This window comes from Equus asinus, chromosome 1, assembly GCF_041296235.1.
Source record: "Equus asinus isolate D_3611 breed Donkey chromosome 1, EquAss-T2T_v2, whole genome shotgun sequence".
NCBI classification, from domain to species: Eukaryota; Metazoa; Chordata; class Mammalia; order Perissodactyla; family Equidae; genus Equus; species Equus asinus.
In genome coordinates, this window is record NC_091790.1 from 166,361,329 (window position 1) to 166,383,277 (window position 21,949).

The 21,949-nt window shown below is 40.7% G+C and overlaps 1 protein-coding gene across 4 annotated transcripts in view; it reads right to left on the reverse strand.

Annotated features, from left to right (window-relative positions):
• The window catches only part of ELMO1 (engulfment and cell motility 1), a 521,525-nt gene that overhangs the window by 396,758 nt on the left and 102,818 nt on the right, over positions 1 to 21,949 (reverse strand). For all 4 annotated transcript variants that reach the window (XM_014840709.3, XM_014840711.3, XM_014840712.3 and 1 more), the window contains 2 exons: positions 11,481 to 11,521; positions 10,427 to 10,499 (listed from right to left, as the gene is read on the reverse strand). In XM_014840709.3, coding sequence (XP_014696195.1) covers positions 10,427 to 10,499; positions 11,481 to 11,521 — 114 coding nt within the window. The remainder of the gene's footprint in view (positions 1 to 10,426; positions 10,500 to 11,480; positions 11,522 to 21,949) is intronic.

A 21,949-nucleotide genomic window follows, 5' to 3' on the forward strand; every position in this document is an offset into this window, starting at 1 on the left:
ACTGAGGCTAGACTGTGACACATCTTGCTGACCAGGTTAAGAAAGGAAGTCGGACCTCATTTTCTCTCAGCAACAGTGGAAACCAATCAGAATGAGGCCTGCAGTTCAGGGAGCACACAGGCCCACAAGCCAATAAGAATTCTTAACATGGGTTTTCATCATATGCAGTAACAAGGGGAAGATCCAGAGGCTGCTCACACTTCTAGAGGAAAGAGTTCAAATATGGCACCAGAACCACCCGGATTTCTTAAAAATGCCTGAACCCCAGCCTTGGTCTGCTGAATCTGAATCTCTGGATTTGAGGCCGTGATCTACATGTAAGTCTGAGAGTTGCTGCTTCAAAAGATGAAAATACCCTGTGTGGAAATGACACAGCTCTCCTATCTAAAATATAAAGCACTGCACAGCTTTGTAAAGATACCAAAAACCATTGCATTGTACATTTTAATTGGGTAGATTTTATGGTGTGTGACTCATATCTCAATAAGGAGGTTTTAAAAAATAAAGCAGGAGAGTTAATATCCTACTTAAAAGATTTTTTAATGTGTACTGAATCATATGGGTCCAAAAACACAGTATCAAATTGTAAACCTAATTGACTCAAAAATCATATTCCCAATGATCTTTTCAAACATGCCCCCTATCAACCACAAACGAGCATCAAACTAGTCTATTTCTAGGCTGAAAACTCTATAAGGACTGGGACTGTGTCTTAATTATTCTTCTTACTCAGCACAGGTTTAACTGTCAAATCTGAGCAAATCAATTTCTCCCCCTTGCACCCCTATGCCCCAATCTATAGGAAACATTACAGATATTTTTCTTATTTTTCTATGAATATAAGTTAGAAAATTTTTATATTCTAAATTAGGAGTGTCCAAAAGGGAAGTTAAAATTGGATATAAACTAGTCGGGTAACTATGTATTAACATCAGGCTGTGCACATCATCAAATTTATCAAGAAGATATCACTGTGGAAATAAATAAAATGAGCAGTTTTATTCAGCTGCAGTGTATTATTATCACCATTAGCCAAGACGTCAAGGAGGTTAATAGATAGCAAGCTTTTTGAAGGCAGACATTTCAAGAAGATTCTTATCTAGTCCCATTTTCTCCTCAGAATCAAAAGTGCTACCCAGCATCCGATGTCAGTCTCTACGAATATTTCAAAATACCCTTGCATTCTTTCCCTCCCCACAGTGAACTCTTGTCTGATAATTTCTAGTGTAGGTTGACCACTTCTGATATGGTGCATTCAGACTAATCACAGGGGAGTCTATAGTCCAATCATTTGTGGTCAGGTCCAGCTTTAAACCCTCTGAAGGCTTCCTGATGCTCTTAGGATAAAGATGAAAGGCCTTAATAGGGCCTTATGAGGCCTTGAGCATTGGGGCTTATGCAAAACTCTCCAGCCACAACTTGCCCATTTTAAGGGCCTCCCCCCTTCACATTTCTTCTTAGATCTCTACTTGAATGTCACCTGCTCCAGGCTAAATTAGGTCTGGACACTCACATTTGTCCTTTGTGGCACTTACAGTTGTAATTGGCTAATTTGGGGTAAATATTTATTTGTCTTTCTCTGCTTCTGGACTTGGAGAATCCTGAAGGTTGGAACTATCTCGAGCTGAGCACAGGGCCTGGCACATACGGGAAGTCAATACAAGTTTCTTTAACTGAGTACATGAATGCATAGCTTTTTCCTCCAGGCATGTTTCTTTCTGACAGCCCTGGATTACACGCTGGCAGATCCAGGACAAGCAGTCTGTGTAGGAGAGTCCACTGTTTTCCAAAGGCTGGTGAAAAGCACACAAGCAGCCAATAAGGCAAGGAGCCTTTATAACAGAAGTCAGGTTGCATTGCAAGCTGAAAAAGAAAGAATTCAGTAGCAAGGCACATATGAATTCAGAGTCTTTAACAAAGGTGTCAGCAGGTAGAAGCTGGTGAGAGATGCAAGGGAAAGGGCGAAGGGGCAGAACAAGAAAAATGCTTGGAGCCAGGAACCCCAGAAGAGCAGAAAAGGCAGGGCAAGGTGAAAAGCAGGACCATTTTTCTTTGCCCATTCCTGCCTGCTGAGAGCCAGTCCTGGAGGCACTGGCCCAAGTCTGCTGGTCACACGTGGCTGAGGTATAGCTTGCTGAGGCAGCAATGATGGTTTCTGTTGAATAAATCTGGAATCTTTTACTATAGGCAGCAGAAAAGGGAAAGTTGCATAAGCTTTGTGGCTGGGTTAGGAAATTTACAACGTTCCTGGGCTCAGGTTTGCGCAAATTAAAATGCCTGACCCAGTGAAAGCTCTTTTATCAAGAGCAGCTAAGATAAGCATAAAGTGGCTTAAGTAAAGGGGCAGGACTGAAGAGCCACAGCAGGTCCTTCTCACAGGGACGCAAAGACAGGAAACAGAAAGCAGAAAGGGAAATCAGATTGGGAAGTTTCTCACTCATCCCCTCCTCTGACACCCTCATGGGCCTTCACCTCCACTTCTCTCAAGTCTCAGTCCCTTCTGCAGATGGGTTTTCTCTGCGTACTTACGGCTGTGCCTACCAAGCTCCGCACTCAGCTTGCAGAAGGTTTTATCTGCCGTGACACAGTATCAGCTTTATGACATCATACCATCCAGATGACCTTCCCATTGTAGCAAACACCATCAAGTAACTCACCTCTCAATCTCAGATTCCCAGGAGAGAATGCATGGGGGCCCAGCTAGGGTATGGTAGGGCTCAGCCACTCCTGGACCCACAGCTGTGCAGGCAATAGGAAAGGGACACGTGGCACCAGGCATACAACTGCCCCTCCTAGGGGCCAGTGGTGGGGCAGATCCCCAAGAAAAGACATGCTCAGTTTGCTTTGTATTTTGTTGGGTGGTAGTATGTGTGCGTGTGTAGCAGGTATGTGTATGTGTGTGTGTGTTTTACTTTCTTGAAGAAGAACATACTCCAAACGTGAGGCTTCCTTAAAATGCTTAACATACAGCACTTGTATTTATTCTCCGTAGTTAATCTCCCCTTGTAGCGATTTTCAGTGACTTTCAAACATTTTTGACCCCAAGCCAGGGTAAAAACTAAGACTACACATATATTATATATGAAAGTACATGAAACAAATATTCCACAAAACACCACGTGACATACTCTGATCTTTTTCTACTCTATTATAGTTCATCTTTAATGCTCTTCCAACCTCCTAAACTGATTTAATACCCACTAAGTGATGACCTACATTGAAAAACCCTACTATTACCTCTATTGTCCTATAATTTTATCATTTAAAAGATAATGTTATACTTTTGACATTATACTCAAAATAGAAGAAAATTCCCCAATCTTTTCCCAATAATACCCGAACCCCACAATATTTTGCCACTCTTAAAAGATGAACCAAGTTGACCAGAGATGTCTCATGCTTAAGGACATCAACACAAAACAGAGGTAGATATAGTTGACACAAACGTCCCTGATCTCTTTTATTAGACAGCCTGTGTCCATCACACTAAAAAGGCACATTTGAAATGGAAATTACCCAAGGCACATGTACAAATTTGAGTTTTTTTCCATAACTGTGTTCTTGAATCAGCCACATGACACCCGTTCTCATTCTGTTTAGCGCCCAACAGAGACACGGACCCTTGTGTTAGCTGATCCAGCTGAGAAGCCCCATTCACTGTCTCTGTACAAAGCTGACCCTCCCCCACAGGGTTGGAACCAGTTCCTTTGGACTCACTAGCCTTGTTCCAAAAGGGAAAGCTCTGCTGGTGATGCGTGTCCCTTTGGGGAATTTCTAAGGCTAATTACTAAGGTAAATTACTTGGTTCAGCAATGCTGATCAAATGAGGTTATTGGGTTGAGGAAGTGTATAGAGTGGAATACTTTTTGGAGGACAGAGAGGTGGTAGAATGAGGCCTGTCAGCAGAGGAAACCAGGGAGGTAAAAGAAGAGGATGGGAAAATCGATTTCCACCTCCAGCTCCACGACCTGGTGTGTCTCCCACATGTGGTACAACATGACAAGAATTGCCGAAATTCCTGCCTGTCCCACAGCACAGCCTGAGATAGCAGGACACTGGTCTGGAGTCAGAATTCCTGGGTCCGAGCCCAGCTCTGTTCCTTATACCCCTGAGCCTCAGTTGTGCCCTCTGTAAAATGGAGCATGTAACAATAAAACCAGGCTCACAGGCTTACTGTGAAGATTCAAATAAAACAAATAGCCCGTGAGAAGTGCTCAGCTGAGCGCTTGCCACATACCAATCAACAGACATATGTTCAGGGCAGTTGTTACCACCCGCCAACTCCCCAGCTGGCCTGCCAGGGGGTCTGAAACTCACAAGAAGAGTTCTGTCTTTGAATGAAGCCATTTCCCATTAGTCTCTCAAAATTCACTTCAGACATAGTAAACCTGCTCCAGGACCCTACTGGACTCCTCTTCTCCTCTATAATTGCGCGGTTCCTTCCTCTTCTTCCTCAAAACCTGTGCCCTCTTCCAGGCTTTCTCCCCCACTAAACTTGAGATCCATCAATGCAGAGAATGGAACGTATTCATCTCACTAAGCCTTTTGTGGAGCCCAGTGCTCAAGTCGTGCTAGCAGAAGTGAATTCCACACAATAATCGAGTAGTCTACTGACCGAGTGGGACATGTAAGTCTCAGGGCACACAATCCCTGTCTGCCCAGTGGTTCTGGGAAGTTCAAGGCCTGTCTGAGAACCCAGAGCCTCTAGGAAGTGGGAATGACATAAAAAGAGTCCCCCTTACATGACTCCTCTTCCTTCCCAAAGGTTCCTGGGGCTAGCTTTGCAGGGAGGGCCTGGATGAGGCACAGTTATCTCTATCACTATAAAATAAGAATTTAGCGAGATAAGATACTGCCAAGGTATATCACTGTACTTCATACCTTGTGAAGTAGGTCTTAGCAGTGGGGAATCAACCACCATTCTGAAATCACGAAACAAACTGTCCACAAGTACATGATCTCCCACTAGCATCCTTCACCAGGCCCCTGCTTTCTGGGAACCTACCTTTTCGCATGCTTTGGGTTAAGAATGAAAAGGCAATTTTCCTGTTTGCCTAAAAAGAATGCTATTAGTGCAATAATACTACCTTATACATTTATACAATCCATATGAAAGGCAAATGAAAACGTACTTTGCTAATCCCTAGTGAGTGAAAGATTAACTGGTACAACTTCCTCCAGGTTATCCTCTTAAGTAATAAGGAAGACACAGACTGAAGCTAGTAACCAACACTCACAGGCCATAACTTCTTACATTTATTTTCTTGAGGCAATTACCATCAGGATCATCGGCCTGGTGTCAGCAAAGAAAGGAAGCCATAAAGAAACTGGGGCCCAGGCAGTGGGGACAGCGGGTTTCTAGAAGGTGACATAGAAAGGTTTGGAGGAAGACTCACCTAGGTCCTAGCCTTGGCTTGACCACTGCCCATCAGTGTGACCTAAACAAGTTGTTGCATAACCTCTGTCAGTCTCACTTTCCTCACTGTAAAATGGACATAATAATACCTGCATCATCAGACTGGAATGAGGGTAATTAACTAAAATGCTTGGCATTCTCTCTGTAATTCATTTTCGAAAGAGAAACTCCATTGGAATACTTAAAGTAAACAGACAATTCACAAAAATAAATACGTGAGCCTACGTCAAACTAAAAAGCTTGTGCATAGCAAAGGAAATTATCAAAAAATAAAAAGGCAACCTATGGAACAGGAGAAAATATTTGTAAATCATTTATCGGATAAGGGGTTAACATGCAAAATATACAAACAACCCACATAACTCAAAAACAAAATGATGAACAATCTAAAAAGGGACAGAGGATCTGAATAGACATTTTCCCAAAGAAGACATACAAATGGCCAATAGGTACACGAAAAGATGTTCAACATCACTAATCATGAGGGAAATGCAAATCAAAATCACAATAAGCTATCACTTCACATCTGTTAGAATGGGTATCATCGAAAAAAGAAGGAGAGAGATAAGTGTTGGCGAGGATGTGGAAAAAAGAGAACCCTTGTGCACTGTTGGTGGGAATGTAAATTGGTGCGGCCACCATGGAAAACAGTATGGAGGTTCCTCAAAAAGTCAAAAATAAAACAACCATATGATACAGCCATCCTACTTCTGGGTATATGTCAAAAGGAAATGAAAACAGAATATCAAAGAGATAACTGCTCTCTCATGTTCACAGCATTATTCACAGTAGCCAAGATACAGAAACTGTCTAACAACAAATGAATCAGTAAAGAAGATGTGGTATATATATACAATGGAATACTATTCACCCATGAGAAAGAAGAAAATCTTGCCATTTGCAACAATATGGATGGACCTTGAGGGCATTACGCTAAGTGACATAAGCCAGACAGAGAAAGACAAATACTGCGTGGTGTCACTTATATATGGAATCTTTAGGAAAAAAAAGTCAAACTCACAGAAAAAGAGCAGAAAAGTGGTTACCAGGGGCTAGGGAGGTGGAGGAAATAAGGAGAGTTGGTAAAAGAGTACAAATTTTCAGCTATAAGATGAAGAAGTTCTAAGGAGCTAATGTTAAACATAGTGACCACAGTCAATAACACTATACTGTATAATTGTAGTTTGCTAAGAGAGTATAACTCAAATGTTCTCACCAAAAAAGAAAAAAGAAAAGAAAAGATATCAGATTGGTGGTTACTAGAGGGGAATGGGGGAGGCTAGAGGGCGAGAGGGGTGACAGGACATATGTGTACGATGATGGACGATGAACCTGATGTAGTCTACACAGAAATCAAAATATAAGATGTACACCTGTAATTTATATGTTATAAACTAATGTTACCTCAATTAAAAAAAAATAAGAAAACAACAACAAAAAAGAAAGGATAAATATGTGTGTTGACGGACGTGTTAATTAACTAGATAGTGGGAATCCTTTCACAGTGTATACATATATCAAATCACCATGATGTACACTTTAAATATCTTACAACTTTATATGTCGATTATACCATAATGAAGCTCAAAAAAAGAGAAAAAAAAACCCAATCATTTTTCATTTTTTTATTCTCTTGTTCTCTTTCTCTCTGGGCCATCACCCTGAAACATAAAACTTTCTGGGGCAGAATTTGAACTTGTGAGTGGCCAAATCTTAACTTCCTTTAAGGATTTGCATGCTATACCTCTGCTGAATGCTGCTTAACATCATGACATTTTTTTCCCACTGCACCAAAAAACCGAAGTTAACGGCCCAATAAGCAAATGACCACTATTTCAGAAAAATGGGCTTGGATAACATGAGAAAAGTAGAGAGGGGTCTTTCTGAGGCTCTTGGAATAGAACCAGCACCAGAATCTCTTAGGAGAGCATCCGTCCATCAGTCACAAAATGTGTTACTTGTCAGGCCAGGGTTGGAGAATTTTTCTTCTTTAAAATTACAGGTGATATTTTATCTCTGGCAGAGGGAGGGAGGCCACTTGATATTCAAGGGAAAATCAACAACTATGAACACGTACAAGTTTCAAAAATGAGTCACCGGTTACCATGGTAATGCAAATATTACCTAACAACTCACTGGGCTGGAAGTAACCAAGATGATGCTAAATACGTTACTATAAAAAATGGAAATGGGCTCTATTTGCTCTACTTAGGACTATTTGCAAGGAACTAGATGGTCCTAACAGCAGACTCAAGGCAGCCCAGGTCCGCCCCTGCAGACCGAGGATTCGAGGGCCCTCTCCTATACTGTGCTTGTGGAGTTCTGTGTCACATGTACACGCAGCTGTGCCCAGTACCAGCTGCAGGAGGAAGAGCAATGACATTTTATTTACAAACAAAGGGCTATGATTGGGAAGACAAGTCTTCTCATTCCCTAGACTCTTAATAAAAGAATAATACTCTTCCTGCCCACTGAAGAGAGACAGACCAGATGACAGACTTAGGTGGCAGTCCCTTTTGAAATCAACCTGTCCTCAGGCAAAACAACATTTCCCAGAAAATTACTATGATGCCCAATAAAACAATAATTTTCCCACTGTTCTGAGGAGTTTGAATTTTCTGAGTATAAATTAATTTTGATTAGAACAAAAGCATAAACATTATATGAACTTTTAAATTGTTCCAAGAATCAGCCTCACACAAACACACTCTTAAGTCAAACTTGGTGCAAAATTCTCTTCCCAGTGCACAGTGCCCAGTACACACGGGTCCTGTGTCTCCTGAAAAGTGGTCCCAGAGCAGTGCTCTCCCAAGTGGTCCCTGGTTATCCTGCAACGGAACTGCCTGGAGGGTTCTTAAAATGCAAAATCCGATGCCACAGCCAAGGCCTCTCAATCTGAGTCTCTGGGATTGGGATCGAAAATCTACATTTTTAAAAGCTTCTCCCTGCAAGGCATGCTTACATTGTCTAGTCTGAGAATCCTGTGCTTGGTAATTGCCCAGAACTGAGGGTTCCTGAAAATGATGACAGAAGACACAACAGTCACCAGGGGACACAAGCCAATACTGATTACTCAAAGGCAGGGCTATTTGTGACTCAGTGGCTTTTGGACCACAACCCAGGGTGAAAAACCAGCACAATATACATGTATTATATATGTGTGTGTATGACACAAATATTTCACAAACAACATAGGTGATGTACTTTGATCTACTCTATCCACTATATTTCAATTTTTAATGCTGTTGCAACCAACTAAATTGATTTCACTCCCCACTAATTGTTGATGTTTGAAAAACCCTATTATAATTTCTATTGTCTTATAATTTTATCACTTATTATTTTTACACCTTCCCGCATTATACCCCAAATAGTAGAAAATCATCGACCTTTTCCAATAATACTCCAAAAGTCACAATATTTTAGTTACTTTTAAAGGACAGTCTTCTGTTTAAGGATATCAACAGAAAAACATTTAACTGGTAACACTTAACTTTTATTTATTTAGATCCTCTTTCTCTCACAAAGAAGAGCATGCAGATTACATAAATGCAGTATAAAATTAATGAAAAATATTATGAACATGAAGCAAGGGGAAAATAAAGACAGGAAACTAAATGTTTGTGAAATGAATCAAAGGAACTAGTAAAATTAATAAACACAACACAGGCCAGGAAATCCAGACCACTTGTTAACTCTCAGGTTTCTGACAATCAGTGTAAAGAGGAAAACACGATCAGTTATGAAAATTCCACTGTCCATATGGGAAGAACAAAGCAATTTCTGAGAAGCATTTCCAGGCCTTGGGCTATCCTCCCTCCAGTCTGGACTGAATGTTGCCTCACACTCCTCAGAGCAGAATGAGCAGTCACAGTGGGAACTGGACCCTTGTTACTGCCTCCACATTCCACCACCACTTGGTTCACAGGAAACTTACGGTCACTCTAGAGACTGCTGATTGGGACGAACAAAGCCTGGAGCCCAAGGTTACCCAATTCTCCCTCCTCCCAGAGCACTTTGTATTCACTTCTGTCCAGCACTGACCACCTTGTTGTGATGGAAACTGTTCACAAGGTTCTCCCTTCCCTCCTTGCCAACCCCACAAAGTTATAAGTTCCATGAGGACAATACAGGCTCCTATGCATTTCAGTGAACTCTCCCTGAAACTGAGCAGAATGCTAAACTCTTCCAGAAATTTCCAAAAGGAAAAGTGATAGAAAAACAAACACCCGGACTCAATTCTTGATTCCATCGTTTACTACCCCTGAGATAGTAGCCAAGCCATCTGACTTTTATGATTCAGTTTCTCACCTGTTACCCAAAGCCAATACTGTTTACATCACAGGTTAATCTTGAGGAAGAAATCAACAAACAGATGTGCCTTCCTGGCCCAGTTTCTGGCACACAGTAGGTACTCAGTAAATGTTAGTTTTCCCTTCCTCTATCAGAGATCTCTAAGACATTAATTTTACCTGCTGCCAGAGCCACTATAGTCTTCACAATTTCTTCCTTCTCCTCCAAACTCACTAAAGAATAAAAATCATTCAAGAAGAAAGCAGGGCTCCCAGGAGCCATAGAACACTGAGTGCCTGCCCAATGCCACCTTTGAAAAGGTTTCTTGTCATTGTTTCAATTACTTTAAGCAGGGCTTAGAGGTTGTTCTGAAAAAAAAAAAGTCTGAGAAAGGAGAGCTAGATTAAGTCATTAAGTATCAAATAAACGCTTTAACCAAACAATGAGATAGAGAGATAATTAGTATATTCGCTGTTAGAAGGCAAACACAGTTGCTAAAACAGGATGCAGAAACATATTTGGTCTTCACTCTTGAATGGGCTAAATATTGCCTTGTTCATATTAAAGTAGCTGCTGTTGGCTTGGCAGACTCTATTTTCATGGATGGTAGAGTCACCAAATTTACACCAGCATGTTGTCCTGAACAGAGGAAACATCAGTTATGCTTTAACTTTCTGAAATATAAGTGTCCCAAATTGAATAATGGGGTTGACCTACCTTTTCCGTAATATAGAAGTTTGAACTGTCAGCGTGCTGCAGTGCAAAGCATTCATGGTTGGCAAGCGACCACCTTAAAAAGGGAAGCATAAAGTGATCAAAAAAACAAAAGCAGTCATTTTCTCTTTCTATAGGTTGATAGAGTTAGACGAATTAAACATCCTATGATTGGAATTGGGCCAGTACCCAACATACCCCATAATGCAGTCCCTAAAACAAAATGACATTGGCCCACCTTTCATCATCTTGAGACCAATTCATATGTGGACCATCTAGGTCTTATTCCAAGCCTACTGCTCACCTTTAAGCATTTCATCTTCATGGCTGTGGGGGTGAGGGGGTATTTAAAGATAAAGTTACATTCCTTCCTATTTTGAAGGAGTGGAGCAGAGAGAGGAAAACAAAGGAAATGAATGCAATTTAAATTTCTGATAATTGTTACATTTCAATTGTCTCTGTATTTTCCAATCCCCACTCAATATGCTTGCTGCATATTGGAACATTCCAATTAATTATCCCAGGTCTTAAATAAATTCAGGTAATATTCTATTTACAGTTCTGCTTTAAAAGCAAAAAACCCTCATGCAGCCTCCATATATGCTTTTCCTTTGCATTGTTGGAACAACCAAAGAGAAGAGAAGCAAAGTCACATCACTGTGAAGTTCCACAGGGCAGCACAACCATCCGCTGACTTGTCTTTTAAATTATTGTATCTTCCATGGGGACCTGAGTGGTCCTCTCAGTTTATACCAGATGAAGTGTGCATTTAACCTCAGGAACTTTAGACTGCTCCCCGCTGAGGAGGATGAAGGAACCACACCTTTTCAAAATAAATAAAACCAACCCCAGTGTGCACATACCAGCCCTTTCACAGTTTCTACTCTTCGAGGAACAACAGTCACTTTTTGGTGGAAAAAGGCATGTAAATCTTACATAGTAAATTTGGTGTCTTTGAGCAGGTCAAGTAGTGACTTACGAATAACACTTTCCACTCACAAAGGAAAATTGTCTTGGCCTCAGTTTGTGGACTGGATGAATCCCGAGTAACACTTACCCATCACAGACTTCCTTTATTATTGCAGACAGTGGTTTTTTCTGCAAAATAGCAAAAAAAGGAAATACTTTCTGTTAGTTTCATTTCATCATTTAAAAAAAAGAAGCAGTAGCAGCTTAGTAAAAGATATCTAACCAAGCAGAATTTACATTTTCTATTCTTAGTTGTTGTCATTGAGTCTGTTGTTTTTCTCAAGGTAATAATCTACCAGCCATTGCCACCAAACATATTAATGATTTATTACCCTTGTGGTCCTCTTTTCTATACTTAACATTATTAGTTTAACAAAATATACACATATTTAACTTAGCCACATTAAAATCAGGATGAAAACACAGCCTTGTTCAAAGATCTCATAGACAATGAGAGCCTGCAAGGTCAAATGATAAGAATTCCTCAGGAGTAGTACATGCATGAATCAGGCAACCAGCAGTTTCATTTTATGCAAACAAGCCTGGATTTGTGATATTTTTGTGAGAACACGTGGCAAAGAGAAAATGAGAGATTGCGAAATTGTTCCTGCAAAGTGCACAGAATACTTCCCCAACCGTGGCCCTGACAAATGCCAGTCACACAGCAGATTAAGCTAGACACACTTGAGTAATGGGACTATGACACCATGTGCCCTGGTGTCAACTGGCGACTGACTACAGCTGTGTGCTAGGCCTAACAGCCACAGCTGTGCTCTGCCTGCCTCCAGATAGAAGGAATGCAGTGAAGAGACACACACGGAACTTGCCCAGAGATGTCAAAATTCTTTCTGCTTTGGATGCAAACAGACCCTGTCTGTCTCCCGGGGTGAGTGGTAGTGTGTCAACCAAAAGAACAAATCACAGACGAGAAACAAATGGGAAAGTGAAATCAAAGAAATATAACACATGGTCCTGGATTCTCAGATACAACCATAAAAAAGCCATCTACATAAACAAGTTCTACCCCTGTTCCTCTGAAGGGCAATGTGGTATGGGGAAAGGAATTCTGAATCAAGCAGAACCAGTTCAAATTCTAGCTCTGTCAATTTGTCTGCAGTGTGACTTAACAATTTCTTAAATTTGCTGAACCTCAACTAGTTTATCTGTAAAATGGACATAGGGCCTACCCACATCTCAGGGCTGTTACAACAATTAAATTAAATTAAACAACAATTAATACGAAGGGCAAAAGACTCAAAAAAGGGTTAGGGCTCCAGTTTCCTTACCGTCTCATGTCACCAGAAGAGCTCCATTTCCTCCTTGCATCCTTGCCCTTGGACATGATGCTACTATGTCTATGCTCTTGGTGAACGCTGAACACTGTTTATAGTCCTTTCTAAGGGCCTCTAGCCCCTACTAAAAGCTCCAACCAGGTCCTCAGTGTTCTTCCAATGAACTCCCTCCCCCTGGAGCCTCTATGACTTAGTCCACCACCAGGTGCTCAAAAGAATGTCTGCCTGCAACTATAAGCACAGTGGGGAGAAGGGGGACCCAGACTTGTTGAGGAGTGGACAGTGGAGTATTCCTGACCACCTCAGTTGGTCTCCTCCAGCACAAGATTAGAAATGGAGATTGGGTTCTAGTTACATGTTACGCAAGTCCTAGGCCTTTGCAAGAACTTGTCCCTTGTTTATGGCTTTAGCTATGAGTTGAAGGGCAAATGTCTTCTCACAACCAAATGACAAAGGAACTTTGGGAACAAAATGTTTCCCATAAGATGAGGATTTTGCACTTCCAGCTGCCAGAGACCTCTCTAGGCTATCAGTATTTCATGAAGAACTATCAGTCTCCTAAACCTCTAATCTTTCTACTTGCACCCTCAAAACTGAAATATAAATAAAAGGACTGGATTTCAGCCTTAAATTACATTGAAACAACAGATCAGGCCAAGAAAGTATTGCTAGTGAGGTAGGAGAAGCCATCTAAAACAACAGCTCGCCGAATTAGACTTCTTATTGAGGTATCCTAGCGGGATTTCTTGGATTTTTAACTCAGGTTCATAGATTGAGAATCAAATTTGAAAAGACAGAGGTCTATGGAGTACTATTGTATCTAGAACATTTTGAAGTTGGATATATGAAAGGAATAAAGACCACAGAGAAACAAAGTTTAGAGATTTCATAGAGAAAGATTAAAGAAAAACTCTATACCACAGAGGAAAAGGAGTCACAGTTAACCGAACATAGTGCACCCATAATGTAGCCTCAACAATTAAAATCAATGTTATGTAAGGACAAGACTTGTCCCACAGCCCACCTCCTACACCTGTCCCCTCCATTCTTCTATCTCTTCCAATGAAACGTTCGCCCCTACCACCCAAACCTAATTCCAACGACCTTTCACAGTTCTCATCTTCCTTCATCCATCCACCTTATTTGACACTGTTACTATCATCTTCTTTTTGAAATCCTCTTTCTAGAGCTTCTATGAAATTTCCTTCATTCTCCTACAGTTATAACCAATAACCCTTCATAAAATCCAAGAGATCCTTCATTGTTTCTCTTTTACCTCTAGCTTCCTAACTCTACATTTCTATTCTTATCTCTTCTGCTTTCACTTAATTGGTCAGTTCCTCATTCATTTCAACTGCCCTAAGTCTATAGTTCTGGTCCCAAACACTCTTCTGCAAATCTCTGAGAGTTCATTAGATATAGCATTTATCCTCTCCTTCAGGCATTTTATTAAATATGCAAGCAAAAAAATCATCCCTCTCACCATTCCCTACCCATCAATCTACCCCAACAAAAGCACACACCCCAAAGCTCCCCCAACCTCACCATGACTTCTCTTTCTTGTTTATGACCCCACTACTGCCCAAGGGCATCAATAACCTTTATTCTTTCACTCTCTAGGTCTCATTCATTACAAGGTTATGTAGCATTTTCCTCTGTGACCTTCACATCATGACTTCTCATCTCCTACCCATTCTTCTAAAATCCTGACACTCCTCATTCCAACTCCTGCTATGGGATGAACCTTCCCCCAATCCCATCACCCTTAATTCTACTTCCCAGCCCCAGCACCTTTCCTGAGTACGAGCTCATCATTAGTAACTGCTCGCCACAAATTTTCAACCAAATGCTCCACTGGTATATTAAACTCAACTTCCTATCTTCCATTAATTCCTACACTTGACTTGCCTACTTTTGGCAGTTCTTCTATGTATATTTCTAAAGAAATTACCCTTGCTTTCTGCTTTTATGTACCCTTTTCTGTGATATACACATTTATAAGACACTGAGTCTTATCATTACTTCCTCCACAACATCTCTCCTCTTTATCCTTTCCAGACCTTACTACCACCTTTGTTAAAGCAGGATCCCATCACCAGATCCTTGCAAATAAGTCTCCACATCTCTAGTTTCTTCCTCTCCAATCTCCACATTAACTATAATTAGATAAAATTAGACTTTCCCACAAACTCTGCTCATGTCACTCTTTTGCTCCAGTATCCTCCAGAGATCTCCAATGACCACCATCTATATAGTATAAATCCCTTAGCTTGTCATCCAAGGCCTTCCACAATCTCAAGCAATCGAACTTTCTACTAATGCTGTACATGCTACCATGCTTCTGGATTATTTGGTAATTCACAAAACAAATCCCACCTCTATATTTTCACCTTTTGCCATTTCTTGAAACCTTCCTTTCCTTCTTTCTACCAGCTCTAACCATGAACTCTTACCTACCCTTAATATCCATGTCAAAGCCACCTCCTCTAAGCAGATGTCCCAGATCTCCCCAGACAGACAGAACTCACTCCCTCTCCATACTCAGCACATTAAATGAATCACTCTTAAGGACTTTGTATATCTCTTATCTTCTTATCCCTGGAGAACAAAGCATCTTAATTCATCTTTGTAACCTTCTCCACTCCTCAGTAGTAGTTACCACAGTGTATTGGTACAAATAGGATCTAAGAGGAGATTCAATACGTTTCTGTTAAATGGAAAATCCACACACTGACTAACTTTCCTTTAACAAACAAAAAAAGGCTTGACTATAAAGCAAACTATTTTGAAGGGTAGCCTGGATTAATCAGCACAAGCCCCATTTCCTACCATGTAAACCGCTGCTGGGTGGCTGTAAGCAGCTGCTGGCTATAAGCTGTTAGATGTGAAGGCTGCCACTATTCCCCACACAGACTACTCTCAAAGGAGTTATGTGACTCATGGCTTGGAAGAGCACTAAGCGAGCCAGCTGACAAAGAGTGTAATTCAACAGATGATAAAACAGATAGCAATCAAATCACTGCCACCATTTGTTACCAAGGCCACACAGGTGAGCAGAACTACTCTCACAAACAGGGACTGAACAAGAGAGCCCAAGCAGAAAACACTAGTCTGGGATCATGACTTTTCTCACTTCCTAGATAAAGCCCTCAGCTTGATGTAAGTTCCTTGCCTGACTTAAATTCCAAGCTAAATGCTGGCCCTGCCTATGCTTTAGTTAACATTTGCCCAGGTTAGATAAGATGTTTCTGTCTACCTGCCCAGTTCTCTAACACTTGGAGTAGGGTGACAAGGGCAATACTTTGATAGATTTCTGTAGACCCGCTGAATGATTCGCCTTTCAATTCATTGAGAGAAAAGCCCAGGAGAAAAGAAAATTTGTTCAAAATGGATGAAAACTGATTCTTCTCCCTGTAACTCTATAAACCCTAAAAGAACTAAAAACAAAATTCTATACTCTATTTTAATATATCTGAATGTAGAGGCAGAAATTTTTTAACTCCTGAGTGTATTTTCACAGCGCATAAACAATTGTACTAAATTCCTTAAGCTTTTTGTTTTCAAGGTCAAAACTACGTTCTCGGACCCAGCAGTGAGCTGCGATGGGAAGAGCAGGAAGGTTTTTAAGGATAACTGGAGGGTTAAATAGTTTCCAGATTTCTACATGCAGGGGATCAAGGATTATGTGCACGATGGCCCCCAGACCATACTCTTTTCCCCATTGCTTTTAGAAACAGTGAAGTCATCTTGCAGCATATGAAAGTATTTCTTCACTTTATATTATTCTGGGAAAATTTAATGTTGGCAGAAATACTTTTATTTGTCAAAGGAAGTATGCATTTCCATATGAATTTGATTGGCAAAGTACCATGTGTCAACAATTACATTCAAGGAGTTGCTTTTTTTGTTGTTTTGAGGGATTTACTCTTTCCTTTTCATTTTAAATCTTATTCTCCAAGAGAATTCTTTTGTTTAACTTAATTTACCAAAGACAGTTAAGTCCAGAAAGCAAATTTCCTATACAAAATGATTTATCTACTTTTCATAAAAGCAGCTAGATCCCGGAGAACCGCCAAGTTCTCCAGCAATTCCCTTTGAATAGACGTCTCTGGCAGTGTTCTCTTCTCTCTCTATTCCTTAAAGTGGGTCTTGGTCCTTTGCTTTCCTTTCTCGACTCTCTTCCTTGGCTTTAATGACATGTCAGTATCACAAATTCCTGAATCCATGCCTCCCACTCTGACCGTCTTCTAAGGTCCAGTCCTGCATTTCCAATAACCCAGTGTGCAGATCCACGTGGACCTCCTGCCACCCCCTCAAGCTTAACACTTCATCTTCTTCCTTACTAAAACAGATCCTCCTCTTGCCTCCCTTTTCTCTCTTAAAAAAACAACGACTGTCCCATCCAAAGCACATGGTTCCTTTAAGGCATCAGAGAACCTGAACAAGAAACATGCTTGGGAGTCCCCGGTTGTTTATTTAGGAGGTGGCAGAGTCCAGCCCACCTTGAGGCGCCTTCCCTGGAGACAGCCCAGCTGTCCTCGCTCATCACTGCCCCCTCCCTGACATGCCTCTGAGGAGCGCAGTTCCTATTCAACCACCTGTTCCTGTCTGTTGGTGAAGGCACCTGGCTTGGGGACTTTATGCAGCCCAAATGCTCACCTTGGAGCTCTCAAGTCTATTGCCCATATTTCTGCCTTGACACTGGCCTATGGAGGCTGCCGGCCGCCCACCGATGTGGCCACATGCCTGTTAGTAACTATGGATGGCGGACAGCAGTTCCTGCCTCCAACATCCACTTCTCAGGGCCATGTCTATCCTAAAATGGGCAGCACCAGAAAAGAAAGTCAGCTTTATTGAAAGCTTCTTCATTTCAGATGTTTTTAGCAACAAGGGAAAAAAATGCTTATGAGATGCCATTAAGTGAATGGACACCAGAAAAGCATTGAGAATGCCGAATTGTTATTAACTACACATCTTCCCTGGACTGTGAGCTCTTGAACAACTTTAGAAAATGACTTCCTGGGATTGAACCCTGACTTCTGCAGTTCCTGGTTGTATAACCTTAGGCTTATTACTCCTCCTCTCAATGCTTCCGTTTTCTCTTCTGAAACAATAAAAGCAGTATCTCACACACTGTAGTGTTGTGAAGATTAATTGAGATGACATATGTAAAACCCTTGAAGTAGCACCTGGTACATAATAAGGCATTGGATAAATGTTGCCTATGAATAGGTTCTTTCATTTATTATATCCCATTTAGACACTTTGCAGGTACTTTATTTAAAAGTTAGTTAAGGGCCAGCCCCAGTGACCTAGTGGTAAAGTTTGGCACACTCAGCTTTGGTGGCCCAGGTTCAGTTCCTGGGTGTGGACCTACACCACTTGTAAGTTAGTGGCCATGCTGTGGTGGCAGCTCACATAAAAAAGGAAAAAAAGAGGAAGACTGGCAATGGACGTTAGCTCAGGGAAAATCTTCCTCAGCAAGAACAAAAAAAAATTAGCTAAAAAAATTAAATATATAAATGAATGGATATCCAATTCCTCTTCCCTCCTTGAGTGACTCCAGCCCCCAGTGCCATCTTTGGCACTCATCTCATCCTGTGCTTCATTCTTTGGCTCATTTTCATTTCTTTGGCCAACTAGATTTCACTTGCTTTGGAGACAGAGACCACCTCTGAGACACCTCTGTCACCTCTCAAGTTAGTGGCTACTGGGCCCCCACAAGGCGTGAAATGACTACTGTTTGATTAAGAACACATCTTTTTTCAGACTTTTAGCTTTTTTCCCTTTCTTCTGGTCCCTTTCCAACTGCCACTGAAGCTGAGGCAGGAGCTAAAGATGGAACACAGCAAGAGCAAGACAGAAGCAATCCCCAAGCACCACCATGCATCTTACAGCCCTTTAATTGAAAAACTATTTTCCACAAAAACTTGGGTCCTAGACTATTAAAAAGCCTTTCTCCAGTTTTAAAAGAATGTGACACATGCTTTCTTCTGACACTTTGAGGCGGTACAGCACAGCACTTGGGATTTGACTTTGCTTTTATAGCTAGAAATTCATTGAACATATTCTGCACAGCAGTTGTGAGTAATGTTGGCCCAGAAAGAAAATGTCCAAATGTCAGGCCACCTCTGACAAGGGATACGCCCGTTGCCTACGACTCAGCCTACTTACGACTTTCAGAAACTTTCATGCACGGTAACCCAGCTAGCTCCAGGAGGTGCCTTCTGACATTGTGTCAATGACACTAGTCATTTTAGAACAGCTTTATTCTTCCTCCAATGAGCCCTGTGATGACTCTCCGTGCTTCGGAGCCATCTACCTTTCATATGGAGGAATCGGATGCGTCCGGAGAGCTGTGTCCGCCTACTCTGTTTTCCAAATAAAAGTCTAAATAATGGAAAGATAATGACAAAATCACACTTTCCTGAGGCAAATTTAGCAGGGTCTTGGAAAGCAAGGATTTGGCAACAGTTCCAATGTAAATCACTGACAGAAGATTCCAGTAATTGTCAGCAGTGACAGAGGGGCTCACAACTACATCTCCAAAGTAGTAAAACCGTGTATGACATTAATTTTAAAAATTGAAAGATGACAGGCCATGCCACTCTTTCCTTGACAAATGATGATTCATTTCAAAAATGGTGTACTAAAAATGCTTTGTTTCAAGATTCATGAAACTAATTAAATATTAGATTTTAGCATGATAAAGTGCAATCTTTCTGTCATAAAAATTACTAGACTATGTAAATGAGCAAAGACATAAATAATTAGCACTCAGGTATTAGTGGGTTTAAAGACAAGTAGAAACACCCATCTCTTTGAGGTATTCTGATATACTTCTACTCAGTAGAAACTTCTACTCAATAGAAACTACTCATACGTCAATTGGAGAGGAAACTGCAATTTTAGAAAATGACAAAAATATGGAGATGAGCAATGCAAAAATAAAGCACTACTCATATCAATTTTCTCTTGTGATTCTCCCTCCTAGTCCCTGACTGTTTTACACTGTCCCAGTATCAATGTTGCTATAAATATAAGGAACAAAATTTTTTTCCCAAAATTTCAATATCTTGGGCAGCAACAATAACCAATTTCCTAGTGCCTATATCCCTGTCAACCTTCCTAAATATCAGTCTTTTCCAAAAAGTACTCCCAGAGGACTCTAGACTGGCTGGCATACCATTTTGCTCCACCACACCCTTGCAATCAAGTGTCCTCTTTTATGTGGAAATGAGTGATTCACGCTGTGAATCAATTCAGTCTTATGCACTGCCTCTCTTCACACATATGAAATAGTCTACTTATTTAGGTCAAGTTCATGTGTGGAAGGTTAACTGTATTTATGCACATGGTTTAAAAATAAAAAGTCAGACAGGCTCAGTAGGATAAAAAGAAATGACTGTCAACTTTGATGGATAGGGCATTGTAGATATAAGAAAGCCAGATAAGCTCTGAAGGCAAAACAGGGTTCAGGTTCAATTTAAACAGCAGATTATGAAGATTTATCAACTGCAAAGAAACTGAGATTGAATATAAGACAGCAGTCAAAAGACTACTGAGAGGAACTGGTGGCAAAGGCAGTATTAAGAAGTGAGTTGCCTTTTTTAATTTAACTTTTTTATCCCCTTTTACTTTTTGTCTCTCTTCACCACATAGTTGGTTTACTTATTTGTGAGTATGTGCACTAATGCCACACCCTTTCTTCTTGAGTGGAAATGGATGTGCCAAGACATCTGTCAACAAGTAGTGGAGGGACGTGGTCTTCCAAGTCTCAAATATACATCCCATGAATGTGATGATGGCAACCTAAGGCTGAAACACAGCCTTGAAGAGTAGTAAAACTGGCTCTTCTGGAAGAGTCTGGAATATTAAACAATGGCCACAACCTCATGCACTTTCTAAAACTCCCCTACCTTTGAAGTATCATTCATGCAGACTTTCACTATCTATCATCACTTGGCCAGCCCTTCTGATAATGACAATAATATTAATAGCTACTATTTACTGAATGACTACAATACATCCCCTAACAGATGATATTACTAAGTCTATTTTACAAGTGAGAAAACTGTATGAGGATCTTGAGATGTTAAGTAGCTTGCTCAAAGCCTCATGGTATATGGGACACAGCCAGAATTTGAACTCAGACTTGTATAATTTCAGAGCCCTTGCTCTTTAACTCCATCCTAAATCTGGAGTCCTGGCAATAATGAACAGCAAAGCCCAAGTGCTCAGAGCTAACATCTGAGGGGAAAGGCTCTGGAATTCTGGGTATCTTGGTTCCTGGCACATAGTGAGTTCTTGATAAATGTGTTTAAGGCACCATGTTTTAGCACTAACATGAGAATAGTAGATGATCCTGCCTCTTGCATTATCCACATAAATTATGATGAAATCCTAAGTTAGCACTGAAACTTTTGATACCCAGTGGAAGAACTCTATCTGCTTGAGCTCCCTTCTTACTTTTGATGGTCAAATCAATTATTCCAGCCCTGACTTTTCTGTAGTTCACCTTCTGTCTTGGGACATTTTAACTTGAACGTGTATCCTCCCATAACTTCAACCTCAAATCATACCCCAAAACTCTTTCCCAACTTTCAACTTTTACTCATCTTTTCTAGTCTGACAGAAAATAAGCTTGCAATGAATATTCTATCTTCCCTATCCTTCATATTGTTGTTTGTTCTTCAGTCCTGCTAAGTCAGCCGCAGAAGTGAACCTCTAAACCTTCTTCTTTATTCTGTCTGTGGGTAAACAGAAGCAATTAAAAATAGATGCTATTTGGATCACTTAGGGCACTTTTGGTTGAAGGTATAATAAACACAGCAGCATGGCTAAATGGATGTTCATGTTGCATATGGAGGAGTTGCCAACATCATACGCATGGATGAGAGAGAGAGGCTACTAGAAGCAAAAAAAGTCTCAGTCCTACAGAAAACTCTTGACAATTTCAACTCATCATGAGTTTTAAGCAGAAAAATGGCATAATCAAGCGTGCATTTTCTAATGATAGTGATTACACTGGAGGCCAAGAGAACAGTTAGGTGGGGAGATTGGTCAGTGTATCAAAATTCAAAGGAAAGCTGAAAGGAAGTCCAACCATATAGATACTTGCCTTATTTTCCTATACCCATTTCTAAGGTTTCCACGAAGAACCTGAGTCTACCTAAGTACTCCTTCACTAGTGTTTTCCATCTTGGTAGCCCACCACCATTTGCCCAGTTGTTCATACAAGAAATCTTGGAATCATCTTTAACGT